General features: G+C 40.1%; 1 protein-coding gene and 1 long non-coding RNA gene across 2 annotated transcripts; both read right to left on the bottom strand.

Annotated features, from left to right (window-relative positions):
* Positions 1-1,671: 1,671 nt before the first annotated feature.
* Positions 1,672-2,308, bottom strand: LOC110918232. The gene is made up of 3 exons (XR_004862257.1): positions 2,248-2,308; positions 2,111-2,177; positions 1,672-1,899 (listed from the first exon to the last, which is right to left on the bottom strand). It is a non-coding gene; the product is annotated as an uncharacterized LOC110918232 (long non-coding RNA).
* A 13,677-nt stretch (positions 2,309-15,985) lies between these two features.
* Positions 15,986-20,451, bottom strand: LOC110918944. Its single transcript, XM_035974935.1, has 8 exons — positions 20,416-20,451; positions 20,306-20,328; positions 19,594-19,779; positions 18,044-18,342; positions 16,849-16,992; positions 16,606-16,758; positions 16,412-16,527; positions 15,986-16,272 (listed from the first exon to the last, which is right to left on the bottom strand). The coding sequence occupies exons 1-8, from the start codon at positions 20,449-20,451 to the stop codon at positions 16,132-16,134; spliced, it is 1,098 nt and encodes a 365-aa protein (XP_035830828.1). The 3' UTR covers positions 15,986-16,131.
* Positions 20,452-24,768: the final 4,317 nt, after the last annotated feature.

Raw genomic sequence — 24,768 nt, 5'->3', positions numbered from 1 at the left:
ACCCACCACAGATATTTCAGTTGACCAATAATTTCAAACAAGTTGGATTATTATCAACAGCAAAAACTCTCATATATTGGTTGGACATTTGCAGTAAGAAGAACTCCATATGTAGCTTTAGCTGTATTTTTACCAAGTTGTACCACATATGTCACCATAGATGATATTAACTCCAAATGTTTTATTTAATATCAAACAATCAAATCCCACCAGCACCAATAATCTAATTTCACACAACAAACAAAAATCTAAAAAAAATTAAATAAATAAAACTCAGATTTAGAAAATGACGCACACCTCTGTCTCTGATTCATTCGACTTCAAGCTTTCGTGTGCTTATTTGTTCAGATCAACAACGCAACTCTACAAGAAACGTTAATATATAGTCGGAGATTTTGCTTCATTACTGTTCATATTTCATCAGATGTAAAGCATAGTTCAACCAGTTCACACATCTCAATCCTTGTATGCATCAAAAAACCCACAAAACTAAAATAACAAAGAATAGGGATCCGAAAAGTCACCGACGTGATAAGTTCTGAGGTAGGTAAGAAAGAAACCTTTGAAACTTAGCACCTAGCAAAAACGAAGGAAGATGATGTCATGGCTGCGATTGATGTTGCGATGGTGGTCGAGAGAGAACGAATCAGACGGTTGATGAAACCGATCCAAAACCCTATCAGTTCGTACCTGAAAACCTTCAAATAACCGGAAAAAATTAACGCAAAAGGGTAGGGGATCGTTCACATGAAGTTTCAGTTCAATATTAAAAAGTTAAGTGAAGGAAAGAATGAGTCTTTGTCACCTTCAATGGCGAGGGTAAGACCGTCGGCGGTTGTCGCGTCTCCTTTCTCTGACTCTCTTTTTTCTCTCGTTCTCTCTATCCATATGAAAAGATAAAGGCAGATTTGAGGATGAGCAGGGAAAACTCAAAAATTGAATGCAAGAAATGAAAGGGATTTGACGGCCCAAATTTTCTTTATGGTTTAGTTATGAGGATTAACCAGTTGTTATTCATCAAAACTGAATCAAATACATTCAAAACTCACCACAAAAACCATCAGTAGTTGCTGATCTAATCTGTCAAACAATAAGTTTATTAAAAAAGTTGATTAAAAAAAGTTATCATTTGCTGCAAGTGCAAAGCTGTTTAGAGTTTTTACCTGATTCATTGTCGGTTTCGACTTGCGGCGGGTTCAATCGCCTAAGGGGAAGATTGATTTCGATACACCACCTGCTCATTTGCTTATCAAAACATCTGGAAGACTCAGACATGTAATTGAGAGATGAACACAACTACAAACCGGGTAAAGCCATGGCTGAACAACACACGGTTGCAGAGTGAGAACTATGCAACCTGGATATTGACCCACCAAGATGCTACTCGGATCTTCTATGTACCCTCAAAATACAACAATCATCACAGTCTAATGACTATCATCAAGTCAGGGAGATGTAAGTACCCTTCAAATGAATATAACCATCATAGCGTTTGAACCTCAGCTTATGCATCACAACTATTTCAACATTTACAACCTTCTAAAGCATTATGTACAATCTGCAAAGCTTCAAGATTAAAAAGAAAAACACGGAGTACTATACAATCTGCAAACCTTCTAAAGCATAATGTACAATCTGCAAAGCATAATGTACAATCTGTAGAGCATCCCTGTCTCAAACCAACACCATAGAGATAAAAAAACCTGTACCAACAATTATGAATAAAAAACCAAACTTTTTTTAACATAATCAAAACTCAAAACAGTAAGAGCTTACATCAAGAACATGAAGAAGTTCATCAACATATTCATGAGGAAGCGATAACTGTTTCCCTGTCTCCTTAAGCAGTCGCTCCAGCTCAGCATCTGCCGACGCCATAACCTCGCACTGTTCGAAACCCTAGCAAAAAAACCACAGTCAAAGAAACCGAAAACCAAACGAAATCTCCCTAAAAAAACACAAAAACATATAAAAAGCCTATAAATTTAAACAAAAATCAAGAAATCTTGTATATAAACCCTAGACTTGTAAATAAACCCTAGAAATCTACTTACAAAGAACAGAGTGCTTGTTGTGCTATTCTAGAGAGAAATCTACTACAAAAAAAAACCATAGATCTGGCCAGATCTTCCACCCACAAGCACCATCGTTGACGAACCCACAACCAAACGGAAGATCTGAAACATTACCCAGATTAGATTCAAATAAAAAAAAAGAAATAAGAAGATATAGTAAAAATAAAGGTACCCTACAGTCAAACCAGTAGATCTGGTGTCGGGATCTACTGAGAGAGTGTCGGATCTTGAAGCCACCGGGAAAGAAGCCATAGAAATCGATCTGGTGTTGGATCTGGTGTCGAATTTGCTGAGATAGTGTCGGATCTACAGAGAAACCCTCGATCATGAAGCGACAGTTGGAGTGGAGAAGGGGAGAAGACGGTGATGGCAACGACCGGTTCGATGGATGAAAGGTGGAGGAGCGGTGGAGGATCGATGGATGAAATGAAGGTTAGGGGTAGGGTTTGTAGAGAAAGGTGGAACGGCTGGATGGATGAAACGAATTTTGTGGTTTAGATAGAGTGATAGAAAGTTTATATTGGATCCATCAAAGTAAAACGGGTCAAGTTGATCCGGGTAAGATCCATGCGGCTATACAACATGTGTTGAAAACAAGTTTTCAACACTTTGTGCTTAAATGCTTGTACAATGGGCTTCAAATGATTGTACAATGGCAAATGACCATTCTTGCCCTTCCTAAATGCTTATTAAAGTAGTATATATATATATATATATATAGTGAGAGTTTGCTACAAAGTCTATTTTTCTACAAAGTGTAAAAAGTCATAAAATACCATAATGTCAATCATAAAACACACTCAAAACCCAAAAATAACAAAGTGAAGATTACTAAAACGCCATATTTATGGGTTTTGTGTTGTGTTTTAGATGATAAGACTTTGATTATCGAATGACTAACATTAGTGTGTTTTATGTTGATTATCATGTTGTGTTTTATATTTATAGTTCTATGATGGTGTGTATGAAATTTTTATGGATTTTTAGGGTTTTGCTATTGTGTTTTAGTGATCTTCACTTTGTTATTTGTGGGTTTTAAGTATGTTTTATGATTGAAATTGTAGTGTTTTATGACTTTGTACAATTTGTAGGAAAATGGACTTTGTAGCCGAACATATATATATATATATATATATATATATATATATATATATATATATATATATATATATATAGGGGAAGGTTCAAATGAAAACCACTAGTTATCGCGAAAACACGAAAACTAACTAAAAAAGCCTAAAAAACATACCAATTTTTTTTTTGCATACCAATTTTCGCTATTTAAATTATATAAAAAAAACTTTTTTTCAAAAAAAAAAATTGTAGTGCACATGTGTAATAGTACTACACATGTGAATTATTACACATGTGCACTACATTTTTTTTTTTGGAAAAAAAGTTTTTTTATATATATAAAAATTAGTGATTTTTAATAAAAAAATTGTAAAAAAAATTTGGTGTGTTTTTTAGGCTTTTTTAGTTAGTTAGTGTCAATAACCAATTAGAATGCTAACGGGTCTTATTAAACCGGCTAGCTTAAAGTGATATTAACGGTACGATACGCCAGATTAAGCGATAACCGGAATAGAATGTAGTTTAAACCCAACAAGTATGAAGACTTGTATAATATGGGTACACTAATTATATTCTGGAATTTGAGATAAAAATGATAAGATTAAACCCGTTTTGGTTAAATTACGTAAACTAGTTACATAAGCTTAACCGTACGCGTATAAGCATAAACATGTAACCGGATGAGTCATACATAAGTTCCATATGTTATTATACTTAAAACATGTTATAATATCAGTAGGATACTAACATGTATGCCTGTTAAGGTTTTAAAATCAATTCAAGCCTCATAAGGGCGTTTTGGTCATTTTACGACTTATAAAAAGGAGTTGCAAGTAAATTGATGTTATGATCATAAACATTCTGGAAAAATATTTAATTTATGACATAATATCAGTAGGATATCAAATATGTGTGTGGTTTATGCTTTAAGACCAAACTATGCACCGTAGGGGAATTTTGTAACAACCCGCACGTTCGTGCGTTGTTACTACTCGTTATACTCGTTACGCCTAGCACCAGAGATTCAGATCATAATGTACCTATATCGCATACATCGCTATACCGCAATGTTTTCGCATAATTTCGCATACTTTATCGCTATCACATCACAATGTACTTGCTGACAACCACGAAGATGTCGAGTGAGGACCAATTCTACCCTCCTTGATTGCCGTGATGTGTCGCAGTGCTACTCAATACTAAAAAACGCACTCGCAGGCACGCGTAACTCGATTATCGCAGGATTTGGAATATGGATATGTATGTACGATCCAACGTAACTAATTATAATGAATATATGAAAATGTGGATGAAAATGTGTAACCAAACCATCGCGACGCTTAAAACGAAACATCGAAACGCAACACGCCGGAGACCACCGATCGAGTGACTGATCGATCGAGTGGCCACCGGATCGGACAACCACCCGATCGGACTGCCATCCGATTCGTTGCACTTTTCCACCTCCTCTCCTCTCTTGCCTATAAATAGCCCTTGTCACATCACTGTTCAAGTGATGTGACATATCTCACTCGACCAGCACCTTTGGACCTTTTCCTCTTGATTTCTCGCGATTCTTGTAAGTTTTCAACCTAAATCTTGTACTTTCTTGATCTACACGCACTCCTACACCTTTCTATCTTTTGAATCTTGATATTCGCTAATTTACACATATTTTAGTCCCCCGTTTTACCCCCATTTTATGCGTTTTCGGCCGTAAAACCGTCATTCGGATACTTAGTTATCTACATTTTTGTTTACAGGCCTAAAACAGCATACCAGACAAGATGATAGCGAAAACGAGGACTTTCCGGACAAAACGACAAGGCTGCGAAGATTCTGTGAAGAAAACTGACCTGGGCGTTTGGCACGGTCATGCGGCCATATGCACGACCGTGCATATCCGACAAACCAAGAAGACCCGACAGTGAACCAGGCGTGCAACTCACCGTGCAAGGCACTGAAGGCAAGCCCGATATGGAACGACCGTTCCCGATCAAGAACGATCGTGCAGATCCGACATCCCAGGAACACCTCGGAGCTGAACGACCACAAGTCAAGGCGTGCAACAAAATGCCGGTGTGGAACGCTCGTGCCAAATGTGGAACGCCCGTGCGTGACCGAAGACTAGTCAACGATCTGTGACGTCATGCAGTATGGTGGCCCGCCACCAATAATGCTGAAAGTGCACGGTCGTGCGATCGGAAGAACGGCCGTGCAACTTCGAAAAAACATTTAAACAGAACAGAACCATTTTAGTAGTAACTCTGGACATTTTGGGAGCTCTGCAGGTGATTTTGAGGCTCCGAAGGCTGCTGCTTTCACTCGGATTCAAGCCACATTGCCCGGTTTTGCTCATTTACTATCCAGATTCTCATTCTTATGCTTGTTTATGGTTTGGTTTCTCAAAACTTTCCATAATTTTGTTATGTTTTAAGCATTTAGACTGATTATTATGTATTGATGTAAGCCTTTGGGCAAAAACACAACAATCCCTTGCTTGATTATAACCATTAGTATGTTAATCTATGTTTGTAATGAAACTTTGAAGTGTTTTCTATGATTATCTTTGATGATTAGTTTGCAACCTTGTTATTGATATTGATTTCTTGATTATAAGTAATTGTATTGGATGATTGGTGCTTGGTTAGGTAAGATAGTTGAAAAATGAAGCTTATTTAATCATGTATTAGTAAACTTTTAATTTGGTTAACTAGTTTAACTTGGTTAAAATGTGGACACCATGATACTCTAACGGGTTAGTGGTTTAATAAAATGTAATTATTGTTAATCAAGAAAGCTTGCCTTCACGTAAGGACTCTAACGGGTTAGATGGTGTTGTTATGAATTCTTGCCATGATTTGTTAGCTTAGTTAGTAGTTTCGGCCAAAATTGCTATCTTGGTGAATTTATGCGTAAGATTTGTAAAATGAACTCGGTTGTGATTTAATCTAGTTTATGCTTGTCTCGGTGGTTGCATTGTGTTTATCGGTGTTGCTTTCCTTGATTAAGTGAGGTTAGAAAACTCCTAACGGATGACTAACTTATTTTTAGGAGATTTTCGTAGACATTAATCAATTGCACGTTAAAGAACAATTTTAGGTGGTTAAAGTGTGTTTATCGTTTTAACTTTCTGAATGATTGTCATGTTAGGATTCCCGAAAGGGATACTAATTGTCTTAAATTGGAAAATTGACCGAATGCTTCTAGTGCCAAAACTGACTTAGTTGACATGCTGTAGTTGTGTATTAAGCAAGGCTATTTATATATATTTTACTATGTTTTTATAAGTATTTATTTATGCTTAATTTAGATTAATTAAAACCAAGACAATTTATGTTTTTACCGGTAATTTAAGTGACAAAGGTCTAGTACTATTTCTCCGCCCATTCCTGTGGATCGATACTTGGTTCTTACCGATACTTTACTACATATATGACGGGGTACACTTGCCCTTTCGTGTGTGTTTTGATGTAAAAGTAATAATCACTTTTATAAATTTAAAACCAATTCGTGTGTAATTTCATTGTAAAAATATGTGTAGTCACGCACGTACCAAGTTTTTTGGCGCCGCTGCCGGGGAGTGGCGAGTTTTAGGAACGACCCGAGTCATTGTGTTATCGGTGTATATACTTGTTAATATTTGTGTATATTTTTCGTGATTATTTATTTGTTGATTTATTTGTTAATATTTCTTGCTTTTAATTCAATTTATTCATTTTCGTGATTGTTTTGTACACTTGTAAATTTTTATTCTATTTATTTGTTCAAATCCGGATTTATTTATTCATTTATTCTTTGAGTTTTCGGCTCTTAAAAATCATTCTTGTACTAGCCGATTCGATTATTTTCGTTGCTTTAATTTTTATAAAAATTTCGGCCCATTTTCGGATTTTTATAAATTTTACAGCCCATATTTATACATATTCTGCTTCTATTCAAAAAAAAAAAAAAAACAGCATTATTTTATTAATAAAATATTCATTGTGTCAGTTTTTCGTTTGCAGGTTGATGTCCTCAACTCCCGCGCCCGCTATTGCTGAGCCGACTGAAGAACCAGCGCATAATCTTAGAAGAAGTAAGAGGCTGCGCGAAAGGTCGCTTGTCGTTGCACAACGCATAGCAAATGCAATCGACGAGCCGGTGATTATCTCTGAAGACGAAAGCTCAGGGGACGAGGAGAGAGTCGTCATGGCGGACGACGACCGACCGCTGAATGAAACAAACCAGCCCGGAAGGGCAGGCCTGGAGCCGAGTATCCTTCAGCCTACTATAGATACTCCTACTTTTGAAATTAGACCTAGTATTATTAATATGGTACAAAATTCTGTACAGTTTGACGGACGTGAGCATGAGGATCCTGGGAGACATATCGCTGCTTTTCTCGCTGTCTGTTCGACATTTAGGATTACAGGTGTTTCGGAGGATGCGATTCGGTTGAGGTTATTTCCGTTTTCGTTACGTGACAAAGCTAGAGCTTGGCTTATGTCACTTCCTGCCGGGTCCATCAGGACCTGGAATCAGTTGGCGGAGCAGTTTATGCAGAAATATTTTCCGCCTGAGAAAACGAACAAACTACGGAACCGGATTGTTTCCTTTCGCCAGGACGAGGGCGAGTCGTTGCATGCAGCTTGGGAGAGATTCAAAGATTTGTTGATTGATGTGCCACATCATGGCTTCTCCAAGCGACAGCTGGTTTTGACGTTCTATCAGGGGCTCAGCTATAATACGCAAGAGCGATTAGACGTGAACGCGGGAGGCGATCTTGGAACTAAGACGCCGACTGAAGCGTATGATATTATAGAAAAAGCTGCGTTGAAATCCAGTTCGCGCCGGGATGGAGATAGAGGTCGATCATCATCATCTCGCTCAGGAGTTCATGCTGTAGACGACTACACGGCCATTACTGCACAACTCTCGGCTCTTACATCGAGATTCGACAAGTCCCAGATGATTGCGCATGCTGGCTCGGGATGTGACCAGTGCGGAGTGTCACACGAGCCTGGGGCATGTTTTCAGGGAGTCGTATATGAGGCCCACGAAGAGGTAGATTTTGTGAGTAATCAAGTGAAGCCGCAGAACAACCCGTACAGCAACACCTATAATCCCGGTTGGAGAAATCACCCAAATTTTGGGTGGCGAGCGAACGCAGGAAATCAGAACCCATTGGGGTTCACTCAGCGTGCTCCAGCGCCTCAGCAGGGTCAGCAGTACCAGCAGTACAACCAACCCTACCAGCAGCGTCCATATTCGTACCAGAATCAGGGCACTGGGAGTAGCTCCCAGCAGCAGGCCCCTCAGTCTAGTTCCAAGCTGGAGGATATGATGGCTCAGCTTCTCTCTAGCTCTGAAAAACGATACCAACAAAGCGAAGATCGTTTTCTGGCTAACGAGGGAGAAATGAGGAGTCAGAAGGCCTCGATTCAGAATATCGAGAATCAGGTTGGTCAGCTGGCACAGATGATGTCCAAAAGACCCCCAGGCGGTCTTCCGGGTAATACAGAACCAAACCCGGGTGGACACAGGGATGTGAATGCTGTCATGACCAGGAGTGGAAAAACTACCGGACCCGTCATATCGGACTCAGTACCGATCACTGAAGCGGTCCCGACTGACACACCGGACGAGGTGCAAGCCAGGCTGCGCCCAGCAAGTACAGCACAAGTCCAGGAGCCGGTCAAAGATTACACTCCTCCAGTACCTTATCCAGGCAGGCTGAAGAAGCAGAAGAATGAAGAACAATACGGTAAGTTCCTAGAGTTGTTTAAGCAACTACACATCAATATACCGTTTGTTGAAGCCTTGGCCCAGATGCCAAAGTATGCGAAATTCCTTAAAGATATCCTCTCGAATAAATAGAAGCTCGAGGATATATCGTGTGTGGTGATGAATGAGACTTGTTCCGCCGTTCTGCAAAACCGTCTGCCCACGAAAATGGGAGATCCTGGTAGTTTCACACTCCCGTGTTTGATTGGAAACATGTCTGTTAGCCATGCGTTGGCTGACTTGGGAGCGAGTATTAACCTTATGCCATATAAGGTTTTTACTAAACTGGATCTGGGTGAGCCGTCACCCACTAGGATGAGCATTCGGTTGGCAGATCGCTCAATAAAGTATCCGCGCGGATTTGTGGAAAACATGCTTGTAAAAATCGATAAATTTGTTTTCCCCGTGGACTTTGTTATCCTTGACATGGATGAAGATTCAAGGGTACCTTTGATACTTGGACGTCCTTTCCTCAATACAGCGAGGACGATTGTTGATGTGGCAGCTGGCCAAATCACGCTCCGAGCGAATGATGAGCACGTGACATTCGATATCAAAAGATCGATGCAGCATCCGCAATGTCACGATGACAAGCTTTATTACGTCGACATTGTCGATGCATGTGTGTGCTCTCATTTTCAAGGTACTATTGACGAGATTGATTCGGACACACGTCTGTCGTGTGGGGACCTGATTGGCATTACGCAGGAGGGCCACGATTTCGAGCAGCCAGTCTATCAGATTGGTGACGATGGTTCCCAGAGTCCGGAGAGATTTCTTGAAATTGACCATGTGAAAAAGGGGGAAGCAGAGCCTTCGGTTGATGATCCGACGCCTTTGGAGTTGAAAGAACTCCCGCCTCATCTCGAGTACGCATTTCTAGACGAGGAGCGTCGCCTACCGGTCATAATTTCAGCATCATTGGAAAAGGATGAGAAAAATCGGCTTCTCGAGGTTCTGAGACTTCATAAGAGAGCCATTGCATGGAAAATCATGGATATCAAGGGCATCAATCCTTCTTTTTGTACTCACAAGATTCTGATGGAAGACGAGTACAAACCATGTGCGCAGCATCAGAGACGTTTAAATCCAAATATGCAGGACGTGGTGAAGAAGGAGGTGATTAAATTGTTGGATGCCGGTATGATTTATCCTATTTCTGACTCAGTGTGGGTGAGTCCGGTGCAGGTTGTACCTAAGAAAGGTGGTATGACTGTAGTTTCAAATGATAGGAATGAACTAATTCCTACCCGTACCGTCACTGGGTGGCGAGTTTGCATTGACTACCGCAAGCTCAATGATGCTACTCGCAAGGATCACTTCCCGCTTCCATTCATCGACCAGATGTTGGAACGTCTGTCGGGGAAGTTGTATTACTGTTTCCTTGACGGATTCTCTGGGTACTTTCAGATTCCTATCGCTCCTGAGGATCAGGAGAAGACTACCTTTACATGCCCCTTCGGCACATTCGCCTACCGGCGGATGCCTTTTGGGTTGTGTAATGCACCAGCGACCTTCCAGAGATGCATGGTTGCAATTTTCCATGACATGATCGAGGATTCCATGGAGGTTTTCATGGATGATTTTTCGGTATTTGGGGATTCCTTCGATCACTGCTTGGAAAATTTGAGAAAGATGTTGAAGAGGTGTGAGGAGACGAATCTGGTCCTGAACTGGGAGAAATGCCACTTCATGGTGAAGGAGGGCATAGTTCTGGGACACAAGATTTCGCATGCTGGTATGGAGGTCGATCCAGCCAAAGTGGATATCATTTCACGACTTCCGCCTCCCACCTCTGTTAGAGCGATACGGAGCTTTCTCGGTCATGCCGGGTTCTATCGGCGAATCATTAAAGATTTTTCAAAAATCGCCAGACCCATGACCCGTCTGTTGGAGAAAGACGCTCCGTTCATATTCGGAGATGATTGCTTGAGAGCCTTTGACCTTCTCAAGCAAAAGTTGATTGAGGCCCCTATTTTAGTTGCACCGGACTGGAGTTTGCCGTTTGAGATTATGTGCGACGCGAGTGATTACGCCATAGGGGCCGTTCTTGGTCAAAAGAGAGAAAAGCACTTTCACCCGATCTATTATGCGAGCAAAACTCTTCACGACGCTCAAGAGCATTATACCACGACTGAAAAAGAGCTCTTGGCGGTCGTTTTCGCATTTGACAAATTTAGATCGTACTTGGTGCTTTCGAAAACCGTTGTGTATACTGATCATGCAGCCATCCGATATCTCTTCAGCAAGCAGGACGCTAAGCCACGTCTGATCAGGTGGATCTTGTTGCTGCAGGAGTTTGATATTGAGATTCAAGATAAAAAGGGTGCGTTGAATGTAGCGGCAAACCATCTATCTCGGTTAGAGCATGGAGACATCGTGGACGCGCGTTGGGATTCCATAAATGACAACTTCCCACACGAGTCTTTGATGAGTGTTGAGATATGCGATGAGTCGCCATGGTTCGCTGACCTTGCGAACTACCTTGCTTGCGGGATTCTGATTAAAGGGTTGACTCACCAGCAAAAGAGGAAATTCTTTTCGGATGTCAAGCACTACATTTGGGATGAACCTTACTTGTTTCGGGTTGGTGCTGATCAGGTAATTAGGAGATGTGTTTCAGGGAAAGAGGCGACCGATATTCTGCGCCACTGTCACGAGGGACCTACCGGAGGCCACCATGGAGCCAACTTTACCGCCAAGAAAGTGTTGGACTCCGGGTTTTATTGGCCTACTATATTTCGTGATGCGCAAAGTTGGGTTAGAGCGTGCGATGCTTGCCAGAGAGCGACAAATATATCGGCACGTGATGAAATGCCTCAGACCTGGATTCAGGTTTGTGAAGTCTTTGATATCTGGGGGATAGACTTCATGGGACCATTTCCCCCCTCACGAGGTAATAAGTACATCCTGGTCGCGGTTGACTATGTATCGAAGTGGGCGGAGGCACAGGCCTTGCCCACCAATGATGCCAGGGTGGTCGTGAGATTTTTGAAAAGCTTATTTGCCCGGTTCGGCGCTCCGAAAGCGCTTATCAGTGACAGAGGGACGCATTTTTGCAATACTCAGCTCGAGAGAGCCTTGTCCCGTTACGGTGTGCATCACCGTCTATCCACGCCCTATCATCCACAGACAAGCGGGCAGGTGGAAGTCACGAACCGGGGGCTGAAAAGAATCCTTGAGCGGTCAGTAGGTGCAAACCGCAAGGATTGGTCAGATAAGCTTGATGAAGCGTTGTGGGCCTTCCGTACGGCTTACAAGACGCCTATTAGGACTACTCCCTTTAGGCTTGTTTACGGAAAGGCATGCCATTTACCGGTTGAGCTGGAACATAAAGCGATGTGGGCGCTAAAGACCGCAAATCTGGACCTAAAAGCCGGAGGTGAAGCCCGGTTCCTCCAGATTCACGAGTTGGAAGAGTTGCGACAGCGCGCTTATGAGAACTCCGTGTTGTACAAGGAGCGCACGAAGAGATTGCATGATAAACGCTTGAAGGACCACAAAGAATTCCAAGCGGGCGATCTTGTCCTTCTTTACAACTCGCGGTTGCGCTTATTTCCCGAAAAGCTCCATTCACGTTGGACAGGCCCATACACGGTTAAAGAGGTATTTCCGTATGGGACTGTTGCAATAGAGAACGCGGACGGCGTTATTTTCAAAGTAAATGGGCATCGCTTGAAGTTATACGTTGCCGGGCCGACAGAGTCGGTGATGGAGGTCATTGAGCTCCAAACCCCGCACACATCATAAGTGTGGGGAGGAGGGAGTCTACGCTGCTGACTCGTGGATCAAAAATGCAGCAAGAGCGTATTTTGCGCTTTAGGGGTAGTTTAGTCATTTAGGATTTATTTTCTAGTTTTAGCTTGGAGTCTTGCTATCGACTCGTCGAAAAAAATTTAGCATGAGTCTACGCTACTGACTCGCCGACAAAAATGTAGCAGGAGCGTCTTTGGCGCTATAGGGGTAAAATTGTCCATTTTTATGTTTTTATAGTTTTAGCGTAATTTAGGTTAGTTAGGTAGTTTCCGTTTGTTTGTACAGTTTCTATTCGTGCCGAGCGAGGGTTCTATGTTGCAACATTGTTAGAACAGTTGGTGTGTCGAAAAAATGGCGAAAAACGGCCAAAACAGTTGCTGGAAATAGCTTCTGCAGGAAATTCTGATCTGCAGCTGATGCACGCCCGTGCCAGGATTCGCACGACCGTGCGTTTTCGAGGTTCCGGCACGATGGGTCGCACCCTCGGTGCATCACCGAGGAAAATGAGAGTCGTCGGATTCGCACGACCGTGCCAAACGGCGAACGACCGTGCGGCATGCTGAGGGCATTTTTGCCATTTTGCACATTATATATACCTTCATCTGCTGCAAAACCCCTCATTCGCGAACCCTAGCAACTGCAGCCGTTCCAGAGCGATTTTTACACCAAATCGCACGGTTTTTCGCACGATCTCGCACCCAACTTCGCACGGTACGTCTCTAGTGTTAGATTTCTTGTTTTCTTGCTTTCTAGGTAGATTTCCTCCGATTCAACAAGGGATTTATTAGGGTTCTCTTCATAAACAAATCGAAACCCTAACCTTTGTTGAATCAAAGTATCGTGAACACCCGATTGTGATTCCGACCCCTGTTAGCCCAATACTTGTTGAAATTTGCGAAAAATCAGGCTGTTATTAGATCAGGGGTTCGAAATACTGCAGAATCGGCGTTGCACGGTCGTTCGTGTATGGAACGGTCGTGCCTTTCCGGGTGTTCACTGCTTCTGATGTTGGTTCGGAATTGCACGGTCGTTCCGATGTTCGCACGCCGTGCGTTTCCGAGTTTGCTGGGCAGATGGTGCACTTCGTCGGTGATGCACGACCGTGCATATCGCCGCACGCCCGTGCCGGATGCCCAGATCAGTTGGACAGAAGCTTCATAATTTGCTGCTCGGCTGTTTTCAATTCCATTTTCTCCTGTTTCTGTCTTTCTAACAATGTTCCCCATTACAGATGGATCATCCCTTCCTACAGTTCGATCCTAACAACGAGCGTGAAGCTTTGTGCATTCCTAAAAGAGACGAGTTATGGGCCCGGAGGGGGCAATTCGGAGTCCCTAGATGGCTTGATTGGGAAGTTATGCAAGAACTTAATCAATACGACCGTTTAGAAAATATGATGAGTCGTCCACTTATAAATCTGATAGGTTGCAACCGACCCGTGTACTTGGAGCTTACCATAGAGTTCTTTGCATCATATGCTTATGAAAAGCCAGTTGCTGCGTGAAGACCCAAATTCCGCCACAAGGAGCGGATAGCTTTCCGATTGTGTGGTAAATGGCACCGGTGGTCGGTTGGTCGTCTGGGAAGGAGACTCGGTATTTACACTAGGGAAGACATGGATGATGCCAGTGTCTTCACAGAGCAGTTCACCTTCCCGTCTGATGCAGCAAGGGATGAGTTTTGGGCTGCAAATGCTGTTGGGGACCCATACAACCCAAGAATGTCAAAAGCCTCACGACTTAAAGACCCTCTGGTGCGGGTGATGCACCATGTGTTTAGCCACACTATATGCGGGCGCATGGATAGTCTTGTAACTGTCCAACACCAGATCTGATTTTTCTTTACGCATTGGTGGAGAAGGCGCCAATTAATTTAGCGGCGCGTATGGCTGAATACTTTGTGAAGAGCTCAGGAAGGACCCCTAACAGTCAGATACATGGCGGTCAATATGTGACCGAAATTGCATACAACGAACACCTCATGACTGACGAGGTACTTCAGAGTCTCACCCTGATTACTGAGGGAGTGCATGTTGACATCAGGTCGCTGAAGGCGATGGGGGTTATTGTCGAGACTGATCACGGGGATAGGTTGAGGGGGCTGAATAACGAGGTCTGGGACCCGTTACCCCCACTCCCAGCAGAAGAAGAGGAAGAAGATGTAGAGATGCAGGAGCAGCACCAGCCACACACACCGCCACACCAGACACCGCCACACCAGCCGCAGCACCATGAGTTCTATCAGCACCAGGACTGGCCTGAGTTTTATCAGCAGTTCCAGCAGATGCGTGTCACGCAGGAACAGCATGGTGCATACATCGATCAGATTAGGACCAGCCAGGACCAGATCCGGGCTAGTCAGGATCAGCTCAGAGCCACGCAGGATCAGTTGAGGCAGGGCCAGGAGAGCTTATACCAGGGGGTGAGTGCCGGGTTTTCGTACTTATTCGGGGAGATGCACCATGCATATCCCGACTACTTCCAGCACCCTCCATAGTTCCCACCGTGGAACCCGCCTGGTTATGGTGGTGCGGGCCCATCCTTCACGAGAGACGATGACGGCGACGACGAGTAGGAGTTGGTGGTGATTTCCCTTGGTGGTTTTTATGGTTATTATTAGTACTTGTTATTTCGGGTGTTCTTTTTGCATACTATTTCGAACACCCTCGGATTATATTGTATTTTAAAACTCTTTACTTTATGTTGTGTCTTTGTTTGGACTAGTAGTATTTATGTACATTATGGTTTATTTGGGTTTATTCTGTTACTGTTCTGTTGCGCTGTACCATATGACATATTTGCAGATTATGGCTATCAAGTCACTACTAGAAAACATGGTTTTTGTCATATAATTTTTTGTTACAAAATGGTAGCAATTTCCTTGTTGTCACCACTTTGCCACCGAAAATACGGTGACAAAAACACCCGTGTCAATTGCCCTAATGCCACCAAATAGCCACCATTTTTATATTTTGCCACCTTATTTTTGCCACCACAAAATTGGTCAAAATTATTTGCCACCGCTTCTTGTTTGCTACGATCCGCCTTGTTTGCTACAGAGTTGTGACCAATTTTTTGCCACTTTATTGCCACCGTTTGATATTGCCACCATTTAGCCACCAAGCATTTGCCACCATTTAACCACCATTTTCATTGAAAATCGGTAGCATTTAACGAACTTGTTGAATTATTTGCTACCATTTTGTGATTGCTTAAATATTGGTTTTCGATTCAAATTGATTTTTCATTTTTCCCTGCTTTTTTCATAAAAATAACATATCAATAAAATTACAAAAGTATATTAAAGTCTAATAAGATCACAAAAACCCAAAATTATATAAAACATCTATGTATAAAAAGCATATAAAACATTCTAATAGCAATACCAACTAAAACATCAGATAACTAAAATTATCCTAATATGATAAACATCGAAACTTTTAAAAACAAGTGTTTGTAGCCTATCTTCGAATTGTACTTGTTAACATAGCTTCAATTTGTGACATCCTATCGAGCATAGTATCTTTATCCACCTTATCTTTTTCTCTGAACATCTCTCTCAAACCAACAATCTCCTCTTCAGACAGGCTTTCGTCTATAACCTAGACCCAAACAACAAGAGAACATTCAAGATTACTTTTGCATAAATCAAATATAGCATTCGTGTAATTAACCGTCTGTACCATTTCTTATGTAAAAATCGAATCTTTTTTGCAAATTTTAACAAGAATATGAACTTACCCGCAAAGCCATTTTCTTTAACTTGTTCATTGCAGAGAACTGCTTCAAACGAGAAAGAACGGCTGGATCCAGTGCTCTATCAGGAGCAACACCATTTTCACAAATCCAAGGATGGCCTGTATCATTCAGATAACGTTTTAATGACAACAAAAACGCAAGGTATTCTAACAATATATAACCAAGTCACAACATACATAGAACTTCATGAGCAGTTAGGCGGTCTGAAGGTCGAGAGCATAACATCTTCCTAATAAGATCCTTTGCACTGTCATATATAAGAGGCCACGGGTCCGACTCAAAGACTATGTATCCCTTCAAAACCGCATCAAATATCCCCTGTTGTGTTTCTACAATTAAAAAAGTACAAACTTTTAAGCAAGAAATTAAGCATTTCCTGATTATAAATTCACAATACGAAGAATACGTTCGGCACATACCAGCCCAAAACGGGGGCACACCACTGAGTAATATGTAAAGTATCACTCCTGCGGTCCACACATCCGTTTCTGGACCATAAGGCTTCAAAAGAACATCCGGAGCAACACAATACGGGCTTCCCACCACATCCGTGAAGATTTGACCTGAAATAATTCAATAACCTTCGATTCAGTACCACATTAACCGACGAAAGATAATAACTGTAATTAGAATTATAAATTACCTGGCTTGAACTTTGAAGAAAACCGAGAGTCCAAAATCAATAGCCTTGAGCGAAAAATCATCATCCCTATTAACCAACTGTTCGTTTAGTTTAAACGAACGAAAACAAACATGCCCATTTTCTTGATGAACGAACTTGAACACAAAACGTTGTTTGATTATATGTTCTTTTTTGGTCAAAGTTAAAGCCTCAGTTCGTTTACAGACATATTTCTCATTATCTAGAGGTCAAATAATCAGTTTCATGCCAGTTAGTCACCTACAACAGAACTGATGTCTCTGTTCTTTATTTTATCATAACCACAAATCACTTTCAAATCACACATCCAAACACCTCCTTAGACACTTAAACGATATCTTCCATGTTCCATCATGATATATTGGCTAGAAATAGTTTTGTATATATCATATATAATCTTCAAAACATATAAATGAAAACAAAAAAACAGTGATTATTATTTAGACATATATCATTTTTACTAAGCGTGACGTAAATACATCTATACATCGTTTGTTCAGTTAAAGTTAAACGAGCGAACACGAACATGAACATGCCCTGTTCGTGTTTGTTCAATTCGCATAGAAGCCTAACTTATTCTAATTACAACTAACATGTTCGCGGAAAATGCAATAGATCTTATCTATGTAACAAACACTAACTAGTATACACTATCTAATAACATAAATGAACTAGAAAATCAACTTACTTATAGCCATTGAGGCAATCCGATAAGCAAAATCTCTGGTACACGAGTTCGAATCCAAAAATATCAGACAACAGCAGAATACCAGTTCCATTGTTGTTCTTGACAGCAGTGAGAAGATAAGCAGCAACATATTCAAGCTTTCATGGTCTTCAACATCACAATCAGTAGAATTTACATCATCGTCATCGGATATAAAGTGGGCCCACTTCTTAATTTTCATGTGGATGAGGGCTGGGTACAATATGCACCCGACAAAAAGAACTACACCGGTCACTAGAAAGTAGAAACGTTCTTGCGGATGCCAAACACATAACGAGAACGAGTAGAAAAGCGGGAGGTACACACAGCAATGTCGCGCTGAATGTTTTGAGAGGAACTTTATACGGCCTGTGGAGATCGGGTTTCTTTAGTCTCAGTTTTATAAACGCCGCGAATTCAAACAGCATTCCAATTGCGTATAAGAAGTTGAGAAGTTCCAAGATTTCTTGGAAACTCATCCATGATAGAAAGATCACACTGGTTGCTGAGCATAATATGCTGATTGTCGGTGTCCCAAACTTTGACCTACGAAAATTAGACGTTTCAACACCACAAAACAGGAAATCTTGAAGTAAATTCGAGATAAAACTGTAAGGATTCAAAATTTGACTTTGAAAGACGGTTTTAGCTTAAAGGGATGTAGATATCGTGTCTGCATGTATCATGCCAAAAATGATATAAAGTCAAACAGTTGGTAGTAATGAACAAGAAAACTTGAGCTACATGTCTACATTCAATATAAAACTATAAAGATTCGATTAATGAGCTATGGATACCACATTAGTTTAAAATTAAATAATTATATATCATGTCAAACTGATATAAAATTAATGAACTTTGGAAAACAATGTAGCTTAACAGGGTATGGATATCATATTATATATCATGTCAAACTGATATAAAATTAAATAATTAATTGAGTAAATTACTTTTTGAATCCATGTGTTTTAGTGGTTTTAACCACTTGAGTCCAAAATCAAAAAGTTTAACGCCCTGAGTCCCTAGCCATATATTTTATAACGTTTTGAATCCAATTTTGTTCATTTTATAACGATTTGAGTCCAAAAAATTGGACTCAAAAGGTTAAAATTTGGACTCAAAAGGACTCAAATGGTTAATGAAAATGCTTATAGGGACTCAGGTCGTTAAACTTTTTGCTTTTGGACTCTACTAGTTAAAACCACTAAAACACAGGGACTCAAAAAGTAATTTACCCTAATTAATTGGTAATGAACAAGTAATTTTGAGCTACAGTCAAGATAAAACTATAAAGATTCAAAATTTGAACTTTGAAAGACGTTTTAGTTTAAAGGGCAACAGATATCGAGTTATATATCATGCCAAATTGATATAAAAACAAACAATTTGGTAGTAAGGAACAAGAAATCTTGAATTACAGTCAAGATGAAACTATAAATTTGAACTATAAAAAACGTTTTAGCTTAACGCGCTACGGATATAACGTTATCTTTCATGCCAAAATGACAAAGAATCGAACAATTAAGTAAAAAATGAACAACATTCCTGAACTACAGTCAAGATAGTCAAGATGAAACAATAAAGATTCAAAATTTAAACTTTAACGACAACAGGCCATAGATATCATCACATTATATATCAAGACAAAACGATTTGAAATCAAACAATTTACAAGTAACCTTTAAACTACAGTCAACATAAACTATAAAGATTCAAAATCTGAACTTTGAAAGGCATTTTAGCTTAAACGTTACATATATATAAAGGTCGAACAATTAAGTAGTAATGAACACGCACCTTGAAGCAAATACAGAAGGAAGCATCCCAATTTCACTCATACCAAGAAGTTGAAAAGCATCACTACTCATTTTAGCTTCAAACAACCCTAAATTCGACATAGCAGAAGCAACCTGAATCCACCATTTCAACCAAGACCCCCCAATCAACATCCCAACTTCCACAAAATACCCATCAGTCCAATCCCTATAATCCGAATCCAACGAACCCGTACCCACCAAAAGTGGGAATTATACAAGCTTGAACCGTGCTTTGGCTTGTTTAAGGTTTTTCTCAAATTAGCTCGAGCCGAGCTCAAGCGTCAAATTATGTATACGAGCTCGAGCTCATAAACATACATAAACATAGGCTCGAATCAAGCAGAGCTCGAGCTAGACTGCTAGAGTAGTGTACGGCTCAAGCTCAGGTTCTTTTGCACCCCTAAATCCAACCACACCCCATGAAACCACCAAATATCATTGCTTCCTGCTATCAATTACTCCTCAATTAAACCATACTTCAAATCTTTTTCCAACCAAATCACTAATACCTGACAAATAACAACCCTAACAATGCTAACCCTATTCCTAACTATAGTTATGCCTCAAAACATATACACTGGCAAAATTCTCTCATTATAAACATAAATCCAACAAAAATTACTAGATTTAATCATATATGAAGCATGTTTACGCAACAACAGTAACTATATATCGGAAAATGGAAAACTTACTCTGTAGTTGCTTGTCCATATACCTGTAAATTGTATGAAAAATCAGTAAAAAAAACATGAAGAAGTATTAAGCTAATAGATAATAGAATGGAAAGAAGATTGGAACTTACTTTTTTAAGATCTGGAGGTTGACCTGATCTGCTCATGTTGGAACCCTAGAAAGATGATGAACAGGACGGGAGAATCGAACTGGATGAAAATCAGTGAGGTTTATGACTTTATCGCGGCCAAACGATGTCCTTTTTGTGAAACTGAGGCTTGTTAGGCATACCATGTCCTTTTTGTGGATTTTTTATGTATTCGTTAATTGAAGAGTCAACATAATTTTGTTTCAGTTGTTCTATGGCAGGCCTGGTTTTCAATCAAAACCCTAAATGATGAGCGGGATATTAACCCGCCTAGTTAAAGTTAAATTTGGGCTTAAAATTTCATTTTGTCACCACTAAGACGGTGGCAATTAAAAAAATACGCATATATTTGGGATAATCTAGGGAAGTTATTCTTATTTTTACACGAATTTGTCATCAGAAATAGATAGTGGCAAAATTTTCCCCCACTTTGCTACCAAATGATGCTGAGTACGTTTAATTTACATATCCATGGGAAATAGGTGGCTAAATTTGCCACCGATTTTTTCGGTAGCAAATTTTGGTGACAATTGCCAAGTTTTCTAGTAGTGAGTCTTTCACCGGAGCATATGACAGACGCAGCTTTGGAAGCCTCGATTCATCAGATATCATCTTGAGGGGAGTACTATTATCCTTTTTCTCTATATTTCGGGTTTCGCATTGGGGATAATGCGAAGTTCAAGTGTGGGGAGGGGGTTAACTTTGTTAACTTTGTTTGTCCTCATATATCTAAAAAAAAAAAATCAAAAATCAGAAAAATCATTCAAAAATACCTGTATTTTGTATATATTTTAGTAAATAATCAGGTTGATTGTGTTTTAGAAAGCATCGGACTTGATAAAAACTCGACAAGCAAAATATTTTTGAAAAAGGAAACCGGAAAGCGTGACAAACAAAGAAAGACTTACATGATAGTTTTCACACTTTTACCCATTCCATCCGTTACGTGAGCATATTTGAGCCTATTGTTATATATTTGTTCATTTCGGATATAGGAGTGAGCCGGATGTTATGTGTAATATAGAACTTGTCACTAGTATGCTTGTTAAAACCATGAACTTGTGAATTTGTGTAAAAGTGATAGAGGCACTTAGATTACCCCTTTTGTTGTAAGCATTGTTCTTTGTGTTGTGCTTTCCGTTCACCTTATATTACCCTTTAGGATTAACCATGTCGAGCCTTCCCGTTAACCTTTGTTTACCCACATTATCGCCCACTTAGCCAAATTTAGCCTTTGTATGTTTTTAAACCCTTTTTAGTGTTGAAACTCGGACAAAATAATCATTTAACTAGCATTTGTTTCGGTTTATTGTATAGTTATTTATATATATATATAAAAAAAAAAACAAACACAACCCAGAAAATAAAACACCCTAAAATAGGGTGAAGTTGATAGAAATCGAGCAATTTTGAATGCTTAAATGTTAAAATTTCGTTGATAAGCTCGATTGCGCTTTAGTCGCCTTTTTAAGGCGTTTGTATGTATAGTTGTATTATGTCCTTGCTAGTTAAACGCTAAAACCGAGTTTTAACCATTTTCGCCACTTTAAATGTCTACTTCCATACCCTTCGCCCAAGCCTAACGTTACAACCCGTAAAGACCTCTTGATTTACACTTATTTGCATGTTAGTTGGTGGAGACGAGATCTTATGACAAGCTTATGATATTGCATGTTTCATTGACTAGGCGTTGAGTGTTTACACATACACATTTTATGTATGATTCATAAATAAAACCGAGTGTGTGAACATTGTGAGTCGTGTGAAGATTAGCATGTGAGTCAATTAAATGTGAAGTCACGGCTTTTTGGTTGTCGCTTGTTAATTGCATATGCTTGTTGGGTTTGAGTCTTTTGATGATGTCTTTCGACAAACCGGCTAACCGTTTATAGTAGTTTTCAATAAAATAGTGTGTAAATTATCGTACTTGTTTCTTTCCGTCTTTTATTGCTTTTTAGTTCTGCTTGCTTGAGGACAAGCAAGGTTCAAGTGTGGGGAGATTTGATATTCGCTAATTTACACATATTTTAGTCCCCCGTTTTACCCCCATTTTATGCGTTTTCGGCCGTAAAACCGTCTTTCGGATACTTAGTTATCTACATTTTTGTTTACAGGCCTAAAACAGCATACCAGACAAGATGATAGCGAAAACGAGGACTTTCCGGACAAAACGACAAGGCTGCGAAGATTCTGTGAAGAAAACTGACCTGGGCGTTTGGCACGGTCATGCGGCCATATGCACGACCGTGCATATCCGACAAACCAAGAAGACCCGGCAGTGAACCAGGCGTGCAACTCACCGTGCAAGGCACTGAAGGCAAGCCCGATATGGAACGACCGTTCCCGATCAAGAACGATCGTGCGGATCCGACATCCCAGGAACACCTCGGAGCTGAACGACCACAAGTCAAGGCGTGCAACAAAATGCCGGTGTGGAACGCTCGTGCCAAATGTGGAACGCCCGTGCGTGACCGAAGACTAGTCAACGATCTGTGACGTCATGCAGTATGGTGGCCCACCACCAATAATGCTTAAAGTGCACGGTCGTGCGACCGGAAGAACGACCGTGCAACTTCGAAAAAACATTTAAACAGAACAGAACCATTTTAGTAGTAACTCTGGACATTTTGGGAGCTCTGCAGGCGATTTTGAGGCTCCGAAGGCTGCTGCTTTCACTCGGATTCAAGCCACATTGCCCGGTTTTGCTCATTTACTATCCAGATTCTCATTCTTATGCTTGTTTATGGTTTGGTTTCTCAAAACTTTCCATAATTTTGTTATGTTTCAAGCATTTAGGCTGATTATTATGTATTAATGTAAGCCTTTGGGCAAAAACACAACAATCCCTTGCTTGATTATAACCATTAGTATGTTAATCTATGTTTGTAATGAAACTTTGAAGTGTTTTCTATGATTATCTTTGATGATTAGTTTGCAACCTTGTTACTGATATTGATTTCTTGATTATAAGTAATTGTATTGGATGATTGGTGCTTGGTTAGGTAAGATAGTTGAAAAATGAAGCTTATTTAATCATGTATTAGTAAACTTTTAATTTGGTTAACTAGTTTAACTTGGTTAAAATGTGGACACCATGATACTCTAACGGGTTAGTGGTTTAATAAAATGTAATTATTGTTAATCAAGAAAGCTTGCCTTCACGGAAGGACTCTAACGGGTTAGATGGTGTTGTTATGAATTCTTGCCATGATTTGTTAGGTTAGTTAGTAGTTTCGGCCAAAATTGCTATCTTGGTGAATTTATGCGTAAGATTTGTAAAATGAACTCGGTTGTGATTTAATCTAGTTTATGCTTGTCTCGGTGGTTGCATTGTGTTTATCGGTGTTGCTTTCCTTGATCAAGTGAGGTTAGAAAACTCCTAACGGATGACTAACTTATTTTTAGGAGATTTTCATAGACATTAATCAATTGCACGTTAAAGAACAATTTTAGGTGGTTAAAGTGTGTTTATCGTTTTAACTTTCCGAATGATTGTCATGTTAGGATTCCCGAAAGGGATACTAATTGTCTTAAATTGGAAAATTGACCGAATGCTTCTAGTGCCAAAACTGACTTCGTTGACATGCTGTAGTTGTGTATTAAGCAAGGCTATTTATATATATTTTACTATGTTTTTATAAGTATTTATTTATGCTTAATTTAGATTAATTAAAACCAAGACAATTTATGTTTTTACCGGTAATTTAAGTGACAAAGGTCTAGTACTATTTCTCCGCCCATTCCTGTGGATCGATACTTGGTTCTTACCGATACTTTACTACATATATGACGGGGTACACTTGCCCTTTCGTGTGTGTTTTGATGTAAAAGTAATAATCACTTTTATAAATTTAAAACCAATTCGTGTGTAATTTCATTGTAAAAATATGTGTAGTCACGCACGTACCAAATCTTAAATTCTAACCGTGAAATCACTAGATTCAAGGTGTTCTAGGATGATGTCATCATAGAGTTCTTATGAACTTCCTGTTTTGGCTTCAATCCACCAAGAACAACTTAGATCTGAACGATTTCCACGTAAATAAACCAAGATCTTGCATAGATCTGAACATATTCATGGTGAAAGGGATTGAAATATGGTTTTTCCAACTTTCTTTCAACTCTTTTACACTCAATGCACCCAAGACCGACAGAATCGGAGCTTGTACCAACCTTCTACTCATTCTTAGTGTCGTGTTGGTTCAAGATCTGGTTTCTTACAAAGAGACAACCGATTTCGGGTTAACCAAGAATGACCGTCACGAACCAATAAACCGGCCAGATTTGGGTGATTCATGTCTGAACGGGTCCCCTGGTTCGAGATGGGGTTTCTGT

The sequence above is a fragment of the Helianthus annuus genome, chromosome 7 (assembly GCF_002127325.2).
Source record: "Helianthus annuus cultivar XRQ/B chromosome 7, HanXRQr2.0-SUNRISE, whole genome shotgun sequence".
NCBI classification, from domain to species: Eukaryota; Viridiplantae; Streptophyta; class Magnoliopsida; order Asterales; family Asteraceae; genus Helianthus; species Helianthus annuus.
Note: the sequence above shows the minus strand (reverse complement) of the source record. Positions and strands in the feature narration are given on the sequence as shown.

Excerpts from the sequence above, each read along its gene's own strand:
- LOC110918944 (XM_035974935.1), bottom strand. The coding sequence starts at position 20,451 with ATGAGCAGATCAGGTCAACCTCCAGATCTTAAAAAA. Across the intron at positions 20,329-20,415 it reads AACCTCCAGATCTTAAAAAA|GTATATGGACAAGCAACTAC; the intron begins GTAAGTTCCAAT and ends TACAATTTACAG. Across the intron at positions 16,528-16,605 it reads AACTGCTCATGAAGTTCTAT|GCCATCCTTGGATTTGTGAA; the intron begins GTATGTTGTGAC and ends TGAATGATACAG.